Source organism: Athene noctua, chromosome 2 (genome assembly GCF_965140245.1).
Source record: "Athene noctua chromosome 2, bAthNoc1.hap1.1, whole genome shotgun sequence".
NCBI lineage: Eukaryota > Metazoa > Chordata > Aves > Strigiformes > Strigidae > Athene > Athene noctua.
Window position 1 is genome coordinate 156,426,503 of NC_134038.1, and position 16,050 is coordinate 156,442,552.

The 16,050-nt window shown below is 49.7% G+C and overlaps 1 protein-coding gene across 2 annotated transcripts in view; it reads left to right on the forward strand.

Annotated features, from left to right (window-relative positions):
* Positions 1 to 10,836: 10,836 nt before the first annotated feature.
* TBX20 (T-box transcription factor 20) overlaps positions 10,837 to 16,050 on the forward strand; it is a 41,074-nt gene continuing 35,860 nt past the window's right edge. For both annotated transcript variants that reach the window (XM_074900810.1, XM_074900811.1), the window contains exons 1-3: positions 10,837 to 11,059; positions 13,032 to 13,266; positions 14,617 to 14,781. In XM_074900810.1, coding sequence (XP_074756911.1) covers positions 10,933 to 11,059; positions 13,032 to 13,266; positions 14,617 to 14,781 — 527 coding nt within the window. In that variant the 5' untranslated portion in view covers positions 10,837 to 10,932. The remainder of the gene's footprint in view (positions 11,060 to 13,031; positions 13,267 to 14,616; positions 14,782 to 16,050) is intronic.

A 16,050-nucleotide genomic window follows, 5' to 3' on the forward strand; every position in this document is an offset into this window, starting at 1 on the left:
TTTGTTGTCTTAGCACCAGCTCTCATAGTATTCCTGGTGCTAGAAAGAAAAGTTTATTAAACCATTACTTGTTGTACTGTACTTTAGCAGCTGTCTTTGAAATGGAAAGATGCACAACAAGGTTCTGTACTCCATACTTGCTCAAGAGTTTCTGTAGAAGAAAAAGGAATATAAACTTAGGTATATAAAAAGGGGCTATGCCATGGACTTTAAAGATAACCCACTTATTTCAAATTGTGTGAGACCTAAGCTTTTGGTCAAATCCTTAATTTGCCAAAAAGTGACAATGTAAAATGTGTTTTTTAACTTTAAATATATTATTCTACCATATTTTAAATAATAATTTCAATAATTTCCATTAATGAAAGAGATTTATTATTTGACAAATATTTTTTTACTTTGACTCCACATACGGATGGAATTACAGCCTGTGGCTTGAGGGTGATTTTCATCAATCCCTTCATCAAACGAAAGATTTCTTAAAGAGGAAAGGAGAAAGTGTTTAACCCTAAATTTAAGAGGTTACCATGGAGGCAAAGTAAGTAGTTGGTTTAACTGGGCTAGGCTTAGCCCAGACCTCAACAATGGCTAGGGGTGAAGATTAGGAAGCTAATCAACTACTAGTGTAACTCGGAGCTGCCCTTGCTACTAATCATCCACTATGTAGTGGTGGGATTCAGCTGTATTGGGTAACTGTAGACATACAGAAAGGTCAATTCCTGCTCTGAAGTCCTTGCAGCCTCGTTGGAGGCAGGAGCAGGCCAGGGGTGGATGGAGGGTAGGGTATGCAGCCTTCCTCCCCTGATGGTCCCCTTGCACAAGAGGAATCCCTTCAGCCCAACAGTATTTAACAAGCTCCCCATTTACCTTCCTAATGCTGGGCCAAAAGAGCACAATGGACTGCAAATGTAGTTCAATCCTTGTGTAACAAAGAACCGTCAGAATAAAAGCCTAGGGATGGTGATTTCTCTGCCATGGCAAAAATAAGATGCATGATAAGTGGTGTCTCCTTTTTTATTGGAAATGAGCTATTTTTACACCTTCTTACTGGTTTTATCTCTAAGTTATCAAATTTACATGATTTACATTTAGAAACGATATCTTTGATTAAATGTATTGGTTATTTAGCAGGTACAGTGAGGTATTATTCTATTAGTTATGTTTGCTTCATTTTTTTTTCACAGTAAACAACAGTCGCAATTTTGTCAAATTTTGTAAACTTTTCCTGTATTTCAAAAAAAACAGCCCAACTTTGTATCCTGCAAGAACGCTTGAACCTAACACCTTATTTACTCTTGTTTAGCCATATTTTAAATTAACAAGTTCGAGCACTGCAAGACGATAAATGTTCTTCATTAGCAAACGCTACACATTAATTTATATTAAGTATAAACCATTATAATCTCCTGTCTGTTGTAGGGAAATGTTATTTTCTATGTCACCTAGAAGCCTAATTGATCTGTATTTTCATTACCACAATCATTATTGCTGAAAGCTTTAAGATTGACCATGAATACTGTACTACAGTCAACAATTTAAGCTCTAAAACCAGCCTAAAAATCCCCAAGAGGCTTGGTAAGGTTGGACTGAAGTATTGGTTCAAGTTCTTCTCTGATCCATGCTAAATGAACTGTTAACTATAAAGGGGCCAGATTTTCACCTCTGATGGCCTGAAAGCTGATGGCAACCTACCTGGCTTTTAGCCACGTTTTATGGTGCAGATTCCAGGTTGATTGGTTTCCTCGCTTTGATATAACTAATGGATGCAAGCTGGCTTCCTCTGCAAACCTGCACCGGCAGGGCAGGAAGGGCTTAACTCGTACAGTTGTCTTCACACCGTTGAAATGAAAACCCTTTCGGTGCCAGCCTTCCAGCGAAGTGTATGACGAGAATTACACAAACTTGTGAACTGCTTTCCCCCAATGTTATTTACGACCACATTATTTCAAATAAGCTTAGTTTCCCTCTGCAAGCTTAGTTGTTGCCAGATAAATCAGCGGTATGTTATGGGTACTGAAATATGTTTTCCAAGCCCTAATCCTGAATACTTTTGAAATTGCAGGCTTAAAAAAAAAAAAAAGAAAAAAAGAAATTCCTTTTCATGCCAGAACACCCCCAATCCTGTTCCCCATACTGTTAAAGTAAGCAAAAGCGATGCCTTTCACCACGCCACGGTGTGGGAATGCTTCTCCCTCCGTCCTTACAGTGTGGAAATAAGCCAGAAATATCTGGCAGCCCCGTCTGCGGTGCCTGATGGGTCTGGCAGCGCGGCCCTATCTGCGCGCACTAGGTTTCTGCGATCATGGCTGTAAGGCTTCAGACAGCAGAAGGCTGCTAGAGCAGTTTCTTGGTGACAGCAATGCTGCTCCCAGACCGTATAACACGCTTTATTACAAGCTGCTCTCTATGATCTGGGAGAGTTGTAAATCACGACTCTTCTTCTCACTTTTCAAGCTCGCTAGGCCAGAAATTAAATCTTTGTTCCGCACTTGCCTTATATCTCCTTGTTTTCTAACTTTTTTTCCTTTTATTTTTTTCTTTTAAACGACCATATTCCTTTACATCTGACGAGAGAGACGTGGGACACAAAATGTAGATGCATCACTGAGCAAAAATGGAAATGCATCCACTACTGAAGTTTCTGGAGAATGGTTGATAGTCTTTTTTTAATTCTTCCTACCGCCGGCCCTCAAAGCAAAACTCGTTGTCTTTGGGCGTATTCCTACTGCTGTATGTTCACAGAGGGAAAATATGCAGAGGTCAGCAGTTTCAAAGGCAGTCTCTAATTTTAGGTTCTTAGCTTTGGATATTTCGGGACAAAACTTTGGACACAACAAAAGAAGTGTCAAAGAACTATAAATCTAGATGAAGTAAGTAACACCCAAGACATCTCAAACCGGAGACCCAAAACCAGAGACTCTTCTATTTAAAAAAAAAAAAAAAAAAAAAAGTTTTAGCATTTGCCAGAAAATGTTTTTTCTTAGTTCTTGAGGTTTCTATCCTTCCCCACACTTCCCGCTATTCCTATTTTCATATTGCCATTACAGGCAACTCTGAAATTCTCCTACCAATCCAAAGCCTGCAAAAGTTGAGGGAAAAAATTGCCTTTTCTCATAATGTGCATGTGATCATCTTAAGATTGAGTGCCATGTAAACTGTGATTATTTTTTTTCAACTAAAAAATGCTTCTTGAGACTTTTATATTTAGCTGAATTTGTTCTAAATACTTTTAATTGGTAATGTATTGTTTATTAATGTGTTTTAAATATGCAGTTTTCAAAAATTTTTAAACAGCAAACAAAAGATCTATTGAAATTCCAGTTGCTTAATAAAGCTCAAAAGTGCCAATTTATTAAATAATTTTTTGAAAAATAAATATGAAGTATGGAAAAAGTCAAGAAGGCCTGAAAGAAAATTTAATTATAACAGGTTCACTTAAAACATCTGTCACAGATACAGAAAAAAAGAAAGAAATTTATATTGTTTCAGGAGCTCGACTACACTTTCGAAGCAGTCCCACTGCACAGTCACATCACTCAGTAGCCAGAGATTTGCTTCAACCAACAAACAATTGCAGGGACAGCTGCCTGGAAACTGCAAGCCCAAAATTTCGGAAGGACCACCGTCCCTGATCAAAGGACGGGGAGTCATCTCAGTCTTGCAGTCTGACAGGAATCGCATCTTCCGTTCTCAAGTTGAAAGTCAAGAACGAACTAAGTCCTACCTCTAGGACAGACAAATAGACGTGCCTGTCAGGACATGATAACTTCAGTGAGACTGCAGAAGTCATGAACCAGAAGAGATATTTCAGATGCTCCAGCAAACAGCTTTCACATCACTGACATACAGTTTTGCATCTTTAAAATGAGCACTGAAATACAGAAGTCTTGTTTTCCACTAAAATTCTGGTCCAAAGCAGTGGTTTCAGCTTACAGTAAATCTTGCACTGTGGCAGATTGCGGGTTGCTTGTATTGATTCATGGAAGGCAACCAAGAAAAGCACCACTGGGCAAGTTTAAATGTATGGTACTGCAGATGTATGTGTATAGCTATGTATACCTGCACACACTTATTTTTCATGTCGAATAATATTCCAATCTGCTAAGTGAGAAAGTCACCTTTTATGATTTATAAAATTTTGAAGAGTGTTCTAAAATGCTTTATGTGTAAAGAAATTAAAAATGCTTTTTGTGTAAAGAAACCAGGCAAGCAGATCCTTTTGCAAGCCATTGAAATGCAGTACCTTCCGACAAAGTGCCCGGACTGTGAATAGAAAACTTTTTATTCTCTGATTTTGTTTTTAAGACCTGTGAAGGAGCTTTTCTGAACCTATCCATCCCTCCGACAATCCAGCCTTTCTGCTTAGTACTGTCAGTTAATTCACTGCATATTTCCTCTAACTCTGCAGAACAGGTGGAAGGGCTCTTAAGGACCTTGGTTTGAAATTGAGCATGAAATGGATGTATAAAAATAGAGCTGTTAAAGATCATGTGGCTTTTTGTAACACCGCTGACTATTGTTTTAAGCCCCCAAATCCAAAGCGGGTGCTTGGTCACTGCAGGCGTGTGGTGTGTTGCCTAGATCTTTGCTGTTCTGGGTGCTGCTCGGGATGACTTGTTTTGCTTTAGTTTTCAATGAAATTATGTTGAGAAAGCTGCATGTTAATTAATTTATTAAAAAAAAAAAAAAGCCTAGAAAAAGAAAAGGCTCATGACTTCTGGTACATGTGATGTGAATGGGGGCAGAGGTCCCTCAATGCATGGAGGCAGGAAGGCCCTGCTGCGTCTCCCTACCCCCTCTCGCCATGGGGAGCCCAACCTTACCCTGGACCCCGCTCTGGTCCAGGGCAGCCCCCCCTTACCCACTGGGGCGGGATGGGGTGCTCGCCGGCCGCCGTGGAGCATCCTCTGCGCGGGGTGCAAGCGCCTGCCCCCGCCGGGGGGGAGGGAGGCTTCCATCCCCGGGGTAGAACCTCCCCCCGGGGCAGAACCTCTCCCCCAGAGCCTCCCTTCTCCCTGGGGGGGGTCAGGCGCAGCATCGGCGGCCGCAGTCCCCTCATCCCCTGCCTGTGCTGCCTGCAATCGGGGAAAACCAGCCCGGCTGGCTCAAACGCGCTGCCTGCCACAGGGAGAAGTAATTGCCTTGGATAACGACCTTCGTGGCTAGTCGGGCTGCTAATAAACTCAGGCCAGAAAAACAGCGTTTCGTGCCTTCGTTGCAGCTTTCTCGATGCCTGATCTTAAAACCTGAAGAGGTTTTTTTGCAAAGTTTTAATTGAATGATCGCGTCCCGCGTTTTGCCACTGCTTGGTGGTGCTTCAATGCCGCAGAGCCTTTAGGAGTACAACCCCTTAGAGAAAACGTCGTCAGCTCTTAGTGAGGGTTTTAAAGCGAAAAGAAATCTGTGGAGTACCCAGACTCGGATTTTTTTTTTTTTTTTTTAATAAAAATGTCATCTCTTCCATTAAGAGTAAACTTTAGATTTATATGGAAAATACGATGTATTTTCTGCACATGAAAGGGGCGCAGAAGTCTAATCGTATCCAGCTGACGTGCCGGTGTGTGCGTGCCCAAGATCGCACGTCTGAATCGGTGTTCATACGCCTGTGGATGCACCTACACCCGCACGTTTGCCGCGTGTGTGCGTGCGGTCGTAAACTCGCACCAGAAGCAGCTTTGCCGTATGGCTTTGGGTCGGGATAGATGTGTTCAATTATCCTCTTGCCTGCCAGACCTCCTGCCTGTGTGTCTGTCCGTGGGTCCGTATGCCCGGCCGGTCGCGCTCTCCGTGGACAAAGCCGCCTCCCGTTCGGGAGTGCAGCAGCCTGCAAAGTGTGAATAATTTTCAGTGAGGAGTTACACTAAGTGGGAAAGCTTTTAGCACATTATCCACTGGCAATTGGACTATAATCTAATTGTCAGCCCTCGGGTCTTAATAGAGCCTTTCTCCTTCCACCATCGGATTTGCATCTGGGAGATGCCTAATGGGTTTAAAATGCCTCGCATTTTGCTCCAATGAGCCACCTTCTCGGTGTAGGTGACATTGAGATGTTTTTGTTGTGAAATTGGATCTCGGGTACCTGGGCTTGTGCCTTGCTGGCGCGGCTCTTTGCGCGAAGGGGAGATGCCCCCGCCGCAGAAACAGCGCTGGGAGCGGGGGTTGCTGCGAAACCGGGGAGCGCAAAGAGCGGGTGTATCCGGGGGAGAGAGCAACATAATTATGTGCAGCAGAGGAGAAAAAAGAAGAAGAAAAAAAAAAAAAAAAAGCGCCTGAAAGCAGAGCTGATCATCGCATAAACTTGCAGAAGAGCAGCGCCGGAGAGCCCTGTAGTCATCGCTGTGTAAAGTAGCGATGCCTCGCAAGACGCGACCGGCCGCTCTTGCCCCCCTGCCCGGACGAATAAAGACGATTCTTTACGCATGACAAGCTGTTTTCCTCTATAGGTTGGGTGGGGGGGAATAAGAAAAAGAGATTTTAACTCCTCCCCTCCCGAGGCGGGAACGGGTCGAAGCCGAGAGCAGCCCGCGGGGCACCTTGCGGCGGGGGGAGCGGGCTGAAGGGTCGGGCACCGGCTCCGGGCGAGGAGCGGTTGGGTGGGAAGGCGGCGGTGGGGGTCTCGGCAGAGGCGCTCCGCACCCCGAGTCTCCTCTCTGATTAAAGGGGTGCGAGGGGCCTTGCCCTCTGCACGGGCGAGGGCTTCGGAGGGGAGACGGGGAAATAACGGGGGGAGGGATGGGGCGCCAGGTTATCTCAAAGGGCGGCCGGGAGCGGAGCGGGTGTCAGCTCAGCTCGGTGCTCTGCGGGAAACCTGCAGCCGGGGCCGCTTTCGGGGCACAGTCCCACGGGGGCCGCCGCGGGGCTGCGCACGGATTGGGCTCTACGGCGTGAAGTGCGCGGCGCGGGGGCTTTTGAGAGAGGAAAAAAAAAAAAAGCAAAAAAAAAAAAAAAAAGCGGTGGCCACTCCATCACTGCGCGAAACTGTGTTTCTAAAGAACCTGAGCCGGTCCTCCGCCCGGTGTGCGCCCCTTCCCGCACGCCCCGCCCGCCGGTAGGGCTGCGCGGCCGCGCAAAAGCGCGCAGGGTCGGAGCTCCCGTCACCCAAGCAAAGGCGCACCTGAAATCATCCCTCCTGCCGGGCAGGACACCGGGTTTCCTGGCGGGTCCGTGCAGGTTTCTGCCCCTCGTGTCTCGATCCCGTCGTGATTGCGTCTGGGTGAGGAAAGGGCCGGGAAGAAGCGGTCGGTGTCCATCGTCTTCTCGGGATGAGCTTCTCGCTTTTGCTTTGCAGGGAGCAGAGAGACGTTTTGGAGGGGGGTTAGGGGAAGAGTCGCAAGCTCCCTGTCAGAAACCTGACGGTGAAACTGAGGTCTAATCCTGGTTAAAGGAGGTGACTGAACGAGCGCAGTGAGGTGCGCAGCCACGACGCGCAGCGCTTCCCCGCACGCTGCTTTTTGCCAGCGCACAAGACAGCAAGAAGCTTTTTGCGCTCAGGAGGGTGGGAAAAAAAAAAAAAAAAAAAAGGTACTTTGAAAGCATAATGAAGTCTGCTGAAATGACTCTGCCGTACCAGGCTGACACTAGCGACAAACACGCTGATTTGTTAGATAGAAAACAAACTCTGCGGTGCAGATGGCGTGTTCTTTATATACGGTGAAAGAAATAACGAAGGATTAAATTTAAACGGGTTCGTACAAGGCAGCCACCCTGCTGGGGTGCAGCAGGGTTCGTAACTCTGCTCTCGGGAGCGGGGTCGGTGCAGCGGTGACAGCCGCCCTGCCGCCACGGGGACGGGCGCTGGGGAGGACGGCGGGGACCGGCTGCTCCCGCTCGCGTCCCCCGGGGAGGGCGCGCAGGGGTTTATTAATGACATAGTAATTACATCCCCTTGGCTGGGAACGCAGAGGGGAACCAAGAGCGCTGGGGTAGTGGTGTGTGACCCCGACACTCCTCTCCCTCGTCTCTGAAGGCCCCCCCAGCCCCGGAGAGGGCCGTGAGCAGGGGCGGCAGCGCAGTCCGGGGGAGCCGGTCTCTCTCCCCTTCCCCACTCGGGTCCGCGGATCCGCGTGTCTCCTCGGCTCGGCCCCGGCGGGGGAGGGAGCCGCAGCGAGGATTAGGCGGCCGGAGCGGAGCCCCATTCATTGCCCGGGGGAGAGGAGGGGGTGCTCTGGGCGTCTAGACAAGGCTCATTTCCTTATCGGAGGCGGAGCGAGGGAAAAACTAAGAAAATAAGGATTCTCGTGGGATAGAGCGAAAAATTGCAGGGCTTAACTGAGCAAAGAAAAGCCATCCCGTGTGGACGGTCCCCGTTTAAAATAAAAATAAAACGAAGCTCCAGGTTTCTTGCCACCCCGGGTGTTTGATCTCCAGGGTGCGAGCAGAGATCCGCAAGTCCCTGAGGCCGGTCCCTCTCCCAGGGGAACAACCCCTTGCCCGGAGGCGATCGCCAGCCCCTTCCCCGCTCCACGGCCGCGCCGCGGCCTCGGTCTCCCCCTCGCCCGGCCGCTCCGCTCCTCTCCGCTCCTCTCCGCGCCCGGCCGCGCCGTGCCCCTCTCACCGCGCAGCGCTTCCCCCGCCGGGGCCGGCTCCTTCACCCCCAGCCAAAGGCAGCGACCGGTCCCCCTGCGGGGCTGGAAATCCCGCAGGGCGGCAAAGCAGAAAGGGGTCCGGGCTTTGCCGCAGCTCCCGGGGCTGAGCCGACCCCCCCATGTCGGTGTTTTCTAGCCAGGCGCGAAATATTCACGGCCGCCCCCTCCCCTGAGCCCCGACGGGCCGGGCACGCCGGAGTAGCCCCTGCTGGGGACAGGTATGTTATGACCTGGCTGCTTGGGGACGGAGATAAGCAGGGGAAAAGCGAGAGCTCTTTTTTCCCCCCCCCCTTTATTTTATTTTATTTTTTTTTCCTCTCCCCAGGATCTGCGCTCTTACTTTGACGGGAGCTTGGCTTTTTTATTATCCCTATTTGCGCCGCGCGTAGAGGAGGCAGGAAACCAAAGGGGACTTGAGCATCCCCACCACCACAGGAAGGGTGAAGATGATAATTCCTCAGGCTATTTGTACCCTCCCTGTCTTGCTTTTCAGGCAGGCCGGACCCTGCTCTTCAGGTAGGGCCAAGGGAGCGCAGGGCCGGGACCCCCCGTCCCGCCGCCGCCGCCCCTCGCACGCCGGGAGCGGCCCTGGGAGCGGGGCTGTCCCGCAGGGCCCCCGGGCTGTTAAAAAGAGGGATGTCCCTCGGAGTAAAGCGGTAAAGCGGTTTGGGGACTTTTTGTTTGTTTGTTTTCTTGGGATTGGTGTGGGGAGAATCGTTCGTCTCGCTCCCGCCGAGCCGAGAGGAGATGCTTCGTGAGCTGCCCTTGCCGCTGCAGGCTCTCCCGGCTGCCCGGCCCGGGGGCTGCCCGGCCTCTCCCGCCGCCCCCCTCTCCCCCGGCTTAGCCTTAGGCGAGACCGGGCCCCCAGACCACTGTGGGCCCCGCTGAAATCCCCAGCCCTCTGCCAAACGCTTCAGCACGTCCTGTTTGAGATGGAATATGTCTCTATTTTATTCTATCCATTCGCAAATTCAGGTAATAAAAGGGCAAACCGCCGTCGCTTCTCGCTCATTTCAAAGCGATAAAGCACTATCTCGTGTTGTCCACTTCACGGGCTGCGAAGGGTGACCTGAATAATTGTTTCTCCGAATTAATTAATTACGTTCGGCAGGAATAGGAGTGGCACTGATCTGTTCCAGCAGCATGTCTCTTGGCACAAGCCTGCGTATTAAAAGCCCCTCGGATTCTGTTCTAGGTTTAGAAGTTGGAACTTTAGTGGCAAATTTGTGTGTCCTCTTGAGTCGTTCTAGCGAGCGAATATTTGCAGTCCTCTTTTTATTTAAAGGACTCTAGTCAAATTCCCCGCTTTTTTATTTATGGGAGGATGTGTTTAAAAGAGTACTGGCGAGCAACTTACTTAAATCACTGCCTGGGACTAATCTGCTCGGCGACACCATCAGCCCGTCCTGGTTTTCTCTCCGTTTTACGTGCTTGATCAGCACCATCTAATTTGGTGGAGCCGATGAAACGGTGTTGAAGAAAACTGTGCGATCAGTGACCCACGCCCTGGGTTGGCTGGGACGGGAACGCAGCCAGGGGCTCACCTGGAGTCGGTGGGGGCGAGTACCTCTGACTGGGATGACAAGATCTGGGATCCGGTGCCAGAAAACCGAGCGCACGATCAGCCTTAAGGAACCTTATGTCTCAGCAGCAGGCACAGAGCGACGGAAACGGCTGCTTTAAAAGTTGTGGTCTTTTAAAATTTGAATTTAAAACAGAAAACTGGCTCACGCACGCACGAGAAAAAAAAAAAAAAAAAAAACAAAAACCAAAAAAAACCCCCACAACAATTTATTTTCCTCTTTTCAACCATCTCTCTCTGATTCTTGCCTCGACAAAGCGAATAGCCCAGGGACTTCTCGGGAGCATCCCCGGCCGTGTGGCCTGGGCCCTTCCCCCCCCCTCCCCGGGCTGAGAGGAGCGGGGGGCGCACCCCGAACCGCGGCGGGGGCCTCGACGGGGAGCGGGGCTGAGCTGCCCGGAGCGGGGAGCGGCAGCGGGGAGCCCGCCCGAGGGCCGGCCGCCCCCTGCCCACCCCGCGGGCGGGCAGAGCCCTCCCCTCCTTCCTCCTCCTCCTCCTCCTCCTCCTGCTGCCCGCCTCCTCCCCCTCCTCCTCCTCCGCGGCCGGGCCGGGGCCCTTGACGTGTCCCGCCGCCGATTGGCCGCCGGCCGATAGGATCTCCGCGGCCCCGCGTTAAGGCGGGGGAGCGCGCAGCGCCGGGCACAGAGCACCGACCGCCCGGCCGCTACCCCCGCGCTGCTCCCCGCGCTGCGACCGACCGACCGACCGACAGACCGACCGCCCCGTCCGGGCAGCGCCGAGCCCCGCCGCGCCGCCGGGGTGGCCATGGAGTACACGCCGCCCCCCAAGCCGCAGCTCTCCTCCCGGGCCAACGCCTTCTCCATCGCCGCCCTCATGTCGAGCGGCAGCTCCAAGGACAAGGAGTCTCCCGAGAGCACCATCAAGCCGCTGGGTGAGTGGGGACCGGGGGGACCGCCGGTGTCCGCGGGGCGCGGAGCTCCCGTCCGTCTGTCCGCCCGTCCGTCTGTCGGTCCCCGGCGGAGCCCGCTTTCCGCTCAGGGTCCCCCCCTCCCCAAAGCTCCGGCAGCCGGGTCGGGCAGCGGCGGGTTTCCCCCTGCCCAAAGGTTTTCCCTGCAGAAGGAAAAAGCCGCGTCGCCAAAGCCGGTTCAGTCTCCCCGTCACCCACCATCGTTTTCAGGCGAGGCTCCTCACAGCAGAAACTACTTGCTGAATTCCCCCAGTTTAAATCACGCCGTTTATTTCTCCAGCTTCGCCGTTCGTAGAATAATCTCACACCCTACGGTAGTTAACATTGCTCTTCGCTGATGTGAAACGAACCTCTCCAATAGGTATTTCAAATTATATATGCTTTTGAAGTCAAATAAGAGAATCTTCGGTATCGTGCCTAGGCTTACAAGCGGTAGTAAAACTTGTATCTGAAGATCCCTTCGCTCCACAGCTACTAGATGTAGGCTCGTCTAGACCGTGTCACTTCACATCGACCGGGAGGATTTTTATAGTAATTCAGCTCGATTTTTGTGTAAGGGATTTCGCTTCTATTCTGTCGCCTCGATTCAGGTTCCCGAAGGCTTTTAAAAACCAGCAGAATCTTCCCCTCCTCCCCATTCCAATTTCTGCGGCTTGTGGTCCTTGCATGTATCTAAGAGTTCGCAGAAAACTACAAAAAAATGTGTTAAGCTTTCAGGGCACCAATGAACAATATTACATTCAGTCTTACAATAATTTAGAAAAGGCAGCGCGCTCGGCGGCTGCTCCATCTAATCAACTGTCTCAATAGATTTCACATAGTCCAGGGATTCATTGCAAACTTTATTTTTTAGTCTAGGGAATAACGTAGGCCGAGAATGTTGTAGTATTCCCGTCTGACATATTTACATGGTCTTGCGTTAAACGTAGCTAGTTTTCTTCTTTTTTTTTTTTTTTTTCTTTTTTTTTCCCTTTTCCCTGAAACCGCTCGTTCAATTTATTTTTCAGCTTATTTTTCAATTTAGTTTTCAAATTTTTTCTCACTCATTCCCCCACGCCATTCCATTAGAAATCGAAGGGAAACGACTGCTTCTAACTCGGCTTTTACTAACCGGAGATTTGGGCGAAATCTTTCTCTGTAGGGGCAGGGCGCATCTGTGCTCCTCCCGTTTCTTGGCGCCGCATCCCCGGGCCGGGGCAGAGACCCCCGCAGCCCGGCTCCCTCCCCTCCCCTCCTCTCCTTCGGCTGAAACTCAGCCCCCGCAGCCTCCCGGAGGGGGGAAGAGCCAGGGGGAACCAGCGCCTCGGCGCAGGTTGCGCGGCCGCATGCATCTCCCCCGGAGCCTGTTTCTCCAAGGGAGTGTGCTTAGGCTCAGCAAACCGGCTGGAGGCAGAGCAGACCCGGCTGAGTTAGTCTTAGGAGCTCGCTTTCCCGCGGAGGAAGCGCGGAGCTTGCGCGGCCGCGTTCGGGCTCCTTCTGTATTACGCTCTCTGCCAGCGGCGCAACTGAGGAGCAGCCGCCCGCGCCCTCCAACCCCCCGCATGACCCAGCTCTCAGCACCCCCTCGGAGCCGAGCGCTCCCGTTTTAATGAGAATTAAGTGACCTTTCCATGGAATCCCTCGGTTAAGCAGGGAGGCAGCGCGCAGGGCCCGCCCTGCCCCTCCGCGCCCCGCGGAGCGGGTATCGGCCGCGCCGCTCCCCCGAACACCCCTCGCCGTGCGTCTCCGGGAAACCACCTCCGAAAATCACCGTCCCTGCCCTCGGGGGTTGCTGCATCGCGGTGGGAGGGGGGGCTGAACCAAAAATGCCTTTTTTTAAAAAAAAAAAAAAAAAAGTTTTTTTTCTCGGCGCGCGCCCCGTCCCGGCTGAATCCCCTCTCTCTTTCTTTGTTCCCCCACCCCCCCCCCCACCCCTCCCCAAACCCAAACCCTGCAGAACAATTCGTTGAGAAATCCTCTTGCGCCCAGCCTTTGAGTGACTTATCCAGCCTGGACCCTCACGGGGATTTTAGCACCAGCCCTTCGTCCCTGTGCACCGAGCCCCTCATCCCCACCACCCCCATCATCCCCAGCGAGGAGATGGCCAAAATTTCCTGCAGCCTGGAGACCAAAGAGCTCTGGGACAAGTTTCACGAGCTGGGGACCGAGATGATCATCACCAAATCCGGGAGGTAAGGCTGGGCAGCCCGGCGCCCAGAGGCGGCTTGGGGTGGGGGGGGGCCCGGGGGGAAAAAGGGCAAAGCGAACAAAACCCCGCAGGTTTTATTTTGGGAGAGCGGCACGGATGGGGTAAGGGGAGGAGGAGGAGAGTGAAGCCCCTTAATCGCCGCCGCGCTGGTCAGCGGCCCCTCGGCGGGCTCAGCCCGGCGCTGCGCGGTGCGGTGCGCGGAGCGCGGAGCCCCGGGGCGGCAGCGGGGTGCAGTGCGGCGCGGCCGGCTGAAATCCAGCCGGGGGGGTCCCGGCGGCTGGGTAGAAATGTCATTTCCCTAAAATTTTGTTTTGTGGCTGAAAGCTCCTTCGTGCAGCGATTTTTTGCGAGGCTGGGTGGTAGAGACACAGGGAAATGAGGAGGGGGGGAGGAATAATTCAGTCAGGGTTTGGTTTGGTTTGGTTTTCTTTTCTCTCAGTTGCAAAAATGTGCAAAAGAATCCCAGGCTTTCTTATCACCTCAATCATGCCGTTTTTTCAGAAAAGCTTTTGGGGTCTGGGTCACTCAAAGGCAGTCCAGAGGGGCCAAATGTCTTGTCTGGTTTTGTATTCCCCCAAAGTTACTTGTTACTAATGAAGTTCCCTGACGATTTCTTTTTTTCCCTAACTGGCGAGCTCTACCAGAATGTGTTTAAAAAAACCCAAAAAAACCCAAAAAACACAAACCAACCAAAAAACCCAACAAATTAAAACACCGTATAAAATCTGCAATTTGAAGCTGAAAATTTTAAACTGTTCAAAGTGATTTAACTTTATTTCTGGTCTACAGCATAACCTTCGATTTAAAGATTGCGTTTTGTCAAAAATTAAGTGAAGAAAGGAAAGTTTAGTTTTGAAAATTCCTCTCAGAAGTATCGTGAGCAGGCTTAAAAGAACGTACATTGAAAATATGTGAGAATATTAATGGATATAATTTCTGCAATATTTCCCTAACACTAGTATGGATCCCATATTAAAAAAAAAAAAAAAAAAAAATTTCTTAGGACTTCTTACCTTAGGTACAACTATTTTCTGAAATCGTTGTGTACTTCTAACTAACAGGCAAAAAGTACATTTCTCCTTAACTTTTTGACTTTTACCATTTTTTTCTTTTTGCTTTCAAAAAATTGTTTTGATTTCAAGCTGCTCTTTCTATGCATATTAGAGATACACAGGATTTAACTTCTATCATGCTGTAGCAGAATCAATAGATGATTTATTGATTTTTTTTGCAGGTGGTTAAAATATAATCCTTACTTTTAGGAGTTTTTCAGAAGCTCTCTTATTTCTATTCTCCATCCATGTGTTTATTTTCTGATTTGCATTTATTTCAGGAGAATGTTTCCTACGATCAGGGTTTCCTTCTCGGGAGTGGATCCTGAAGCCAAGTACATTGTGTTAATGGATATAGTTCCTGTGGACAATAAAAGATATAGATATGCCTACCACAGGTCTTCCTGGCTAGTGGCTGGAAAAGCTGACCCTCCGCTCCCTGCAAGGTTTGTAGAATTTACTGCTGGTCTTTCTTTTATTTTCTTTACTTTTTTATATATTTTTCTTTTCTTTTTCCCTTCAAGAAATACCTGCTTTCCATGCTGTTTGCAAAGAGCGCCCTGAGACTTTGAGGCTGTGCTCAACAAAGTTGATTGCAAAATTCATTATTTCTGTGATACAGAATCGGGCCTCAAAGCTCTGCTTGAGGCTTGATTTATACTGAATGTTCCAAGGCACGCAGGATTTGGCTGAAGGGTCTTTTATATATATATATATATTTTGTTAAATGAAGTTTGCCTTGATTCGGATAAGAAAGTTTTAAAAAAGAACAAACCTGATTTGTCTCTTGGGTTTGCCCCCACCCTGGCATTTGACCTCATAATTTAAAGCAACCCAGGCACCACCAGCCAAGTCCAAGTAGAAATTCTACATTACAGTTCAGTGTTGTTTATGCTTGAAATGATATTATTTCTTGATAATACACCCAGCGTTTGCTAAATGATAATTTTATTCTTGCTTTTACTCACCTCTTAGACAGCAGATGAAGTATGGATCAGTTCTACAGCACAGAGATTTACATTTTTTGTTAAGAAACATGGCATTTTCTGAGATGTTAGGGAAAAAAATCCCCTCCTTTTCTATACAGAAACAAAATGCTGTAAAAATGATTTTCTAAAATCATTCCATTAATGTAATTAACGACTGACTCCCTTCAGTATCGGGAAACTGAGGCTGCAGCACCAGGCTGTATGGTAGGATGGCACTTCAGCAGAGACCCACACTTCATCGTATTCAGCCCAGCACTTCAGTACGTACTTAAGTCCCCAAGTCCAGTCAGACTGAAGCACATGTCGAACGGCTTTGCTGAGTCAGAGCCGGAGATATGGAAATAACGTGGATTCCTCTCTGGCTTCAAAGAAACTTTTTGTGGAGGGCTCTGTGCAGACACACAGATCCGCTCCAGGTGGCTTAGCCTGGGGTTAAGAACTTGCTTATTACAGAGAAAGAAATTAGAAGTGAAACACAAGAAATGGAAGCATATTTTTGTGTGTGTGTGAGTATAAGGACCAAATCCTGCACACTTTCCTCATATAAATAGTTCAGCTGAAAGCTTGCTGACTGCTGATCTCTGGAAGGCGGCTCAGGGAAGTAAACAAACAAAAAGCGCATGCAGAGAAGCTGTGATTAAAGACAGCAACCTAGGAGTTATGTCGGCTTTGTTTTCATGGCCAAAAACTCCTTCTTGCAATGTGGTTAACGTCCGAGGGCTTCGT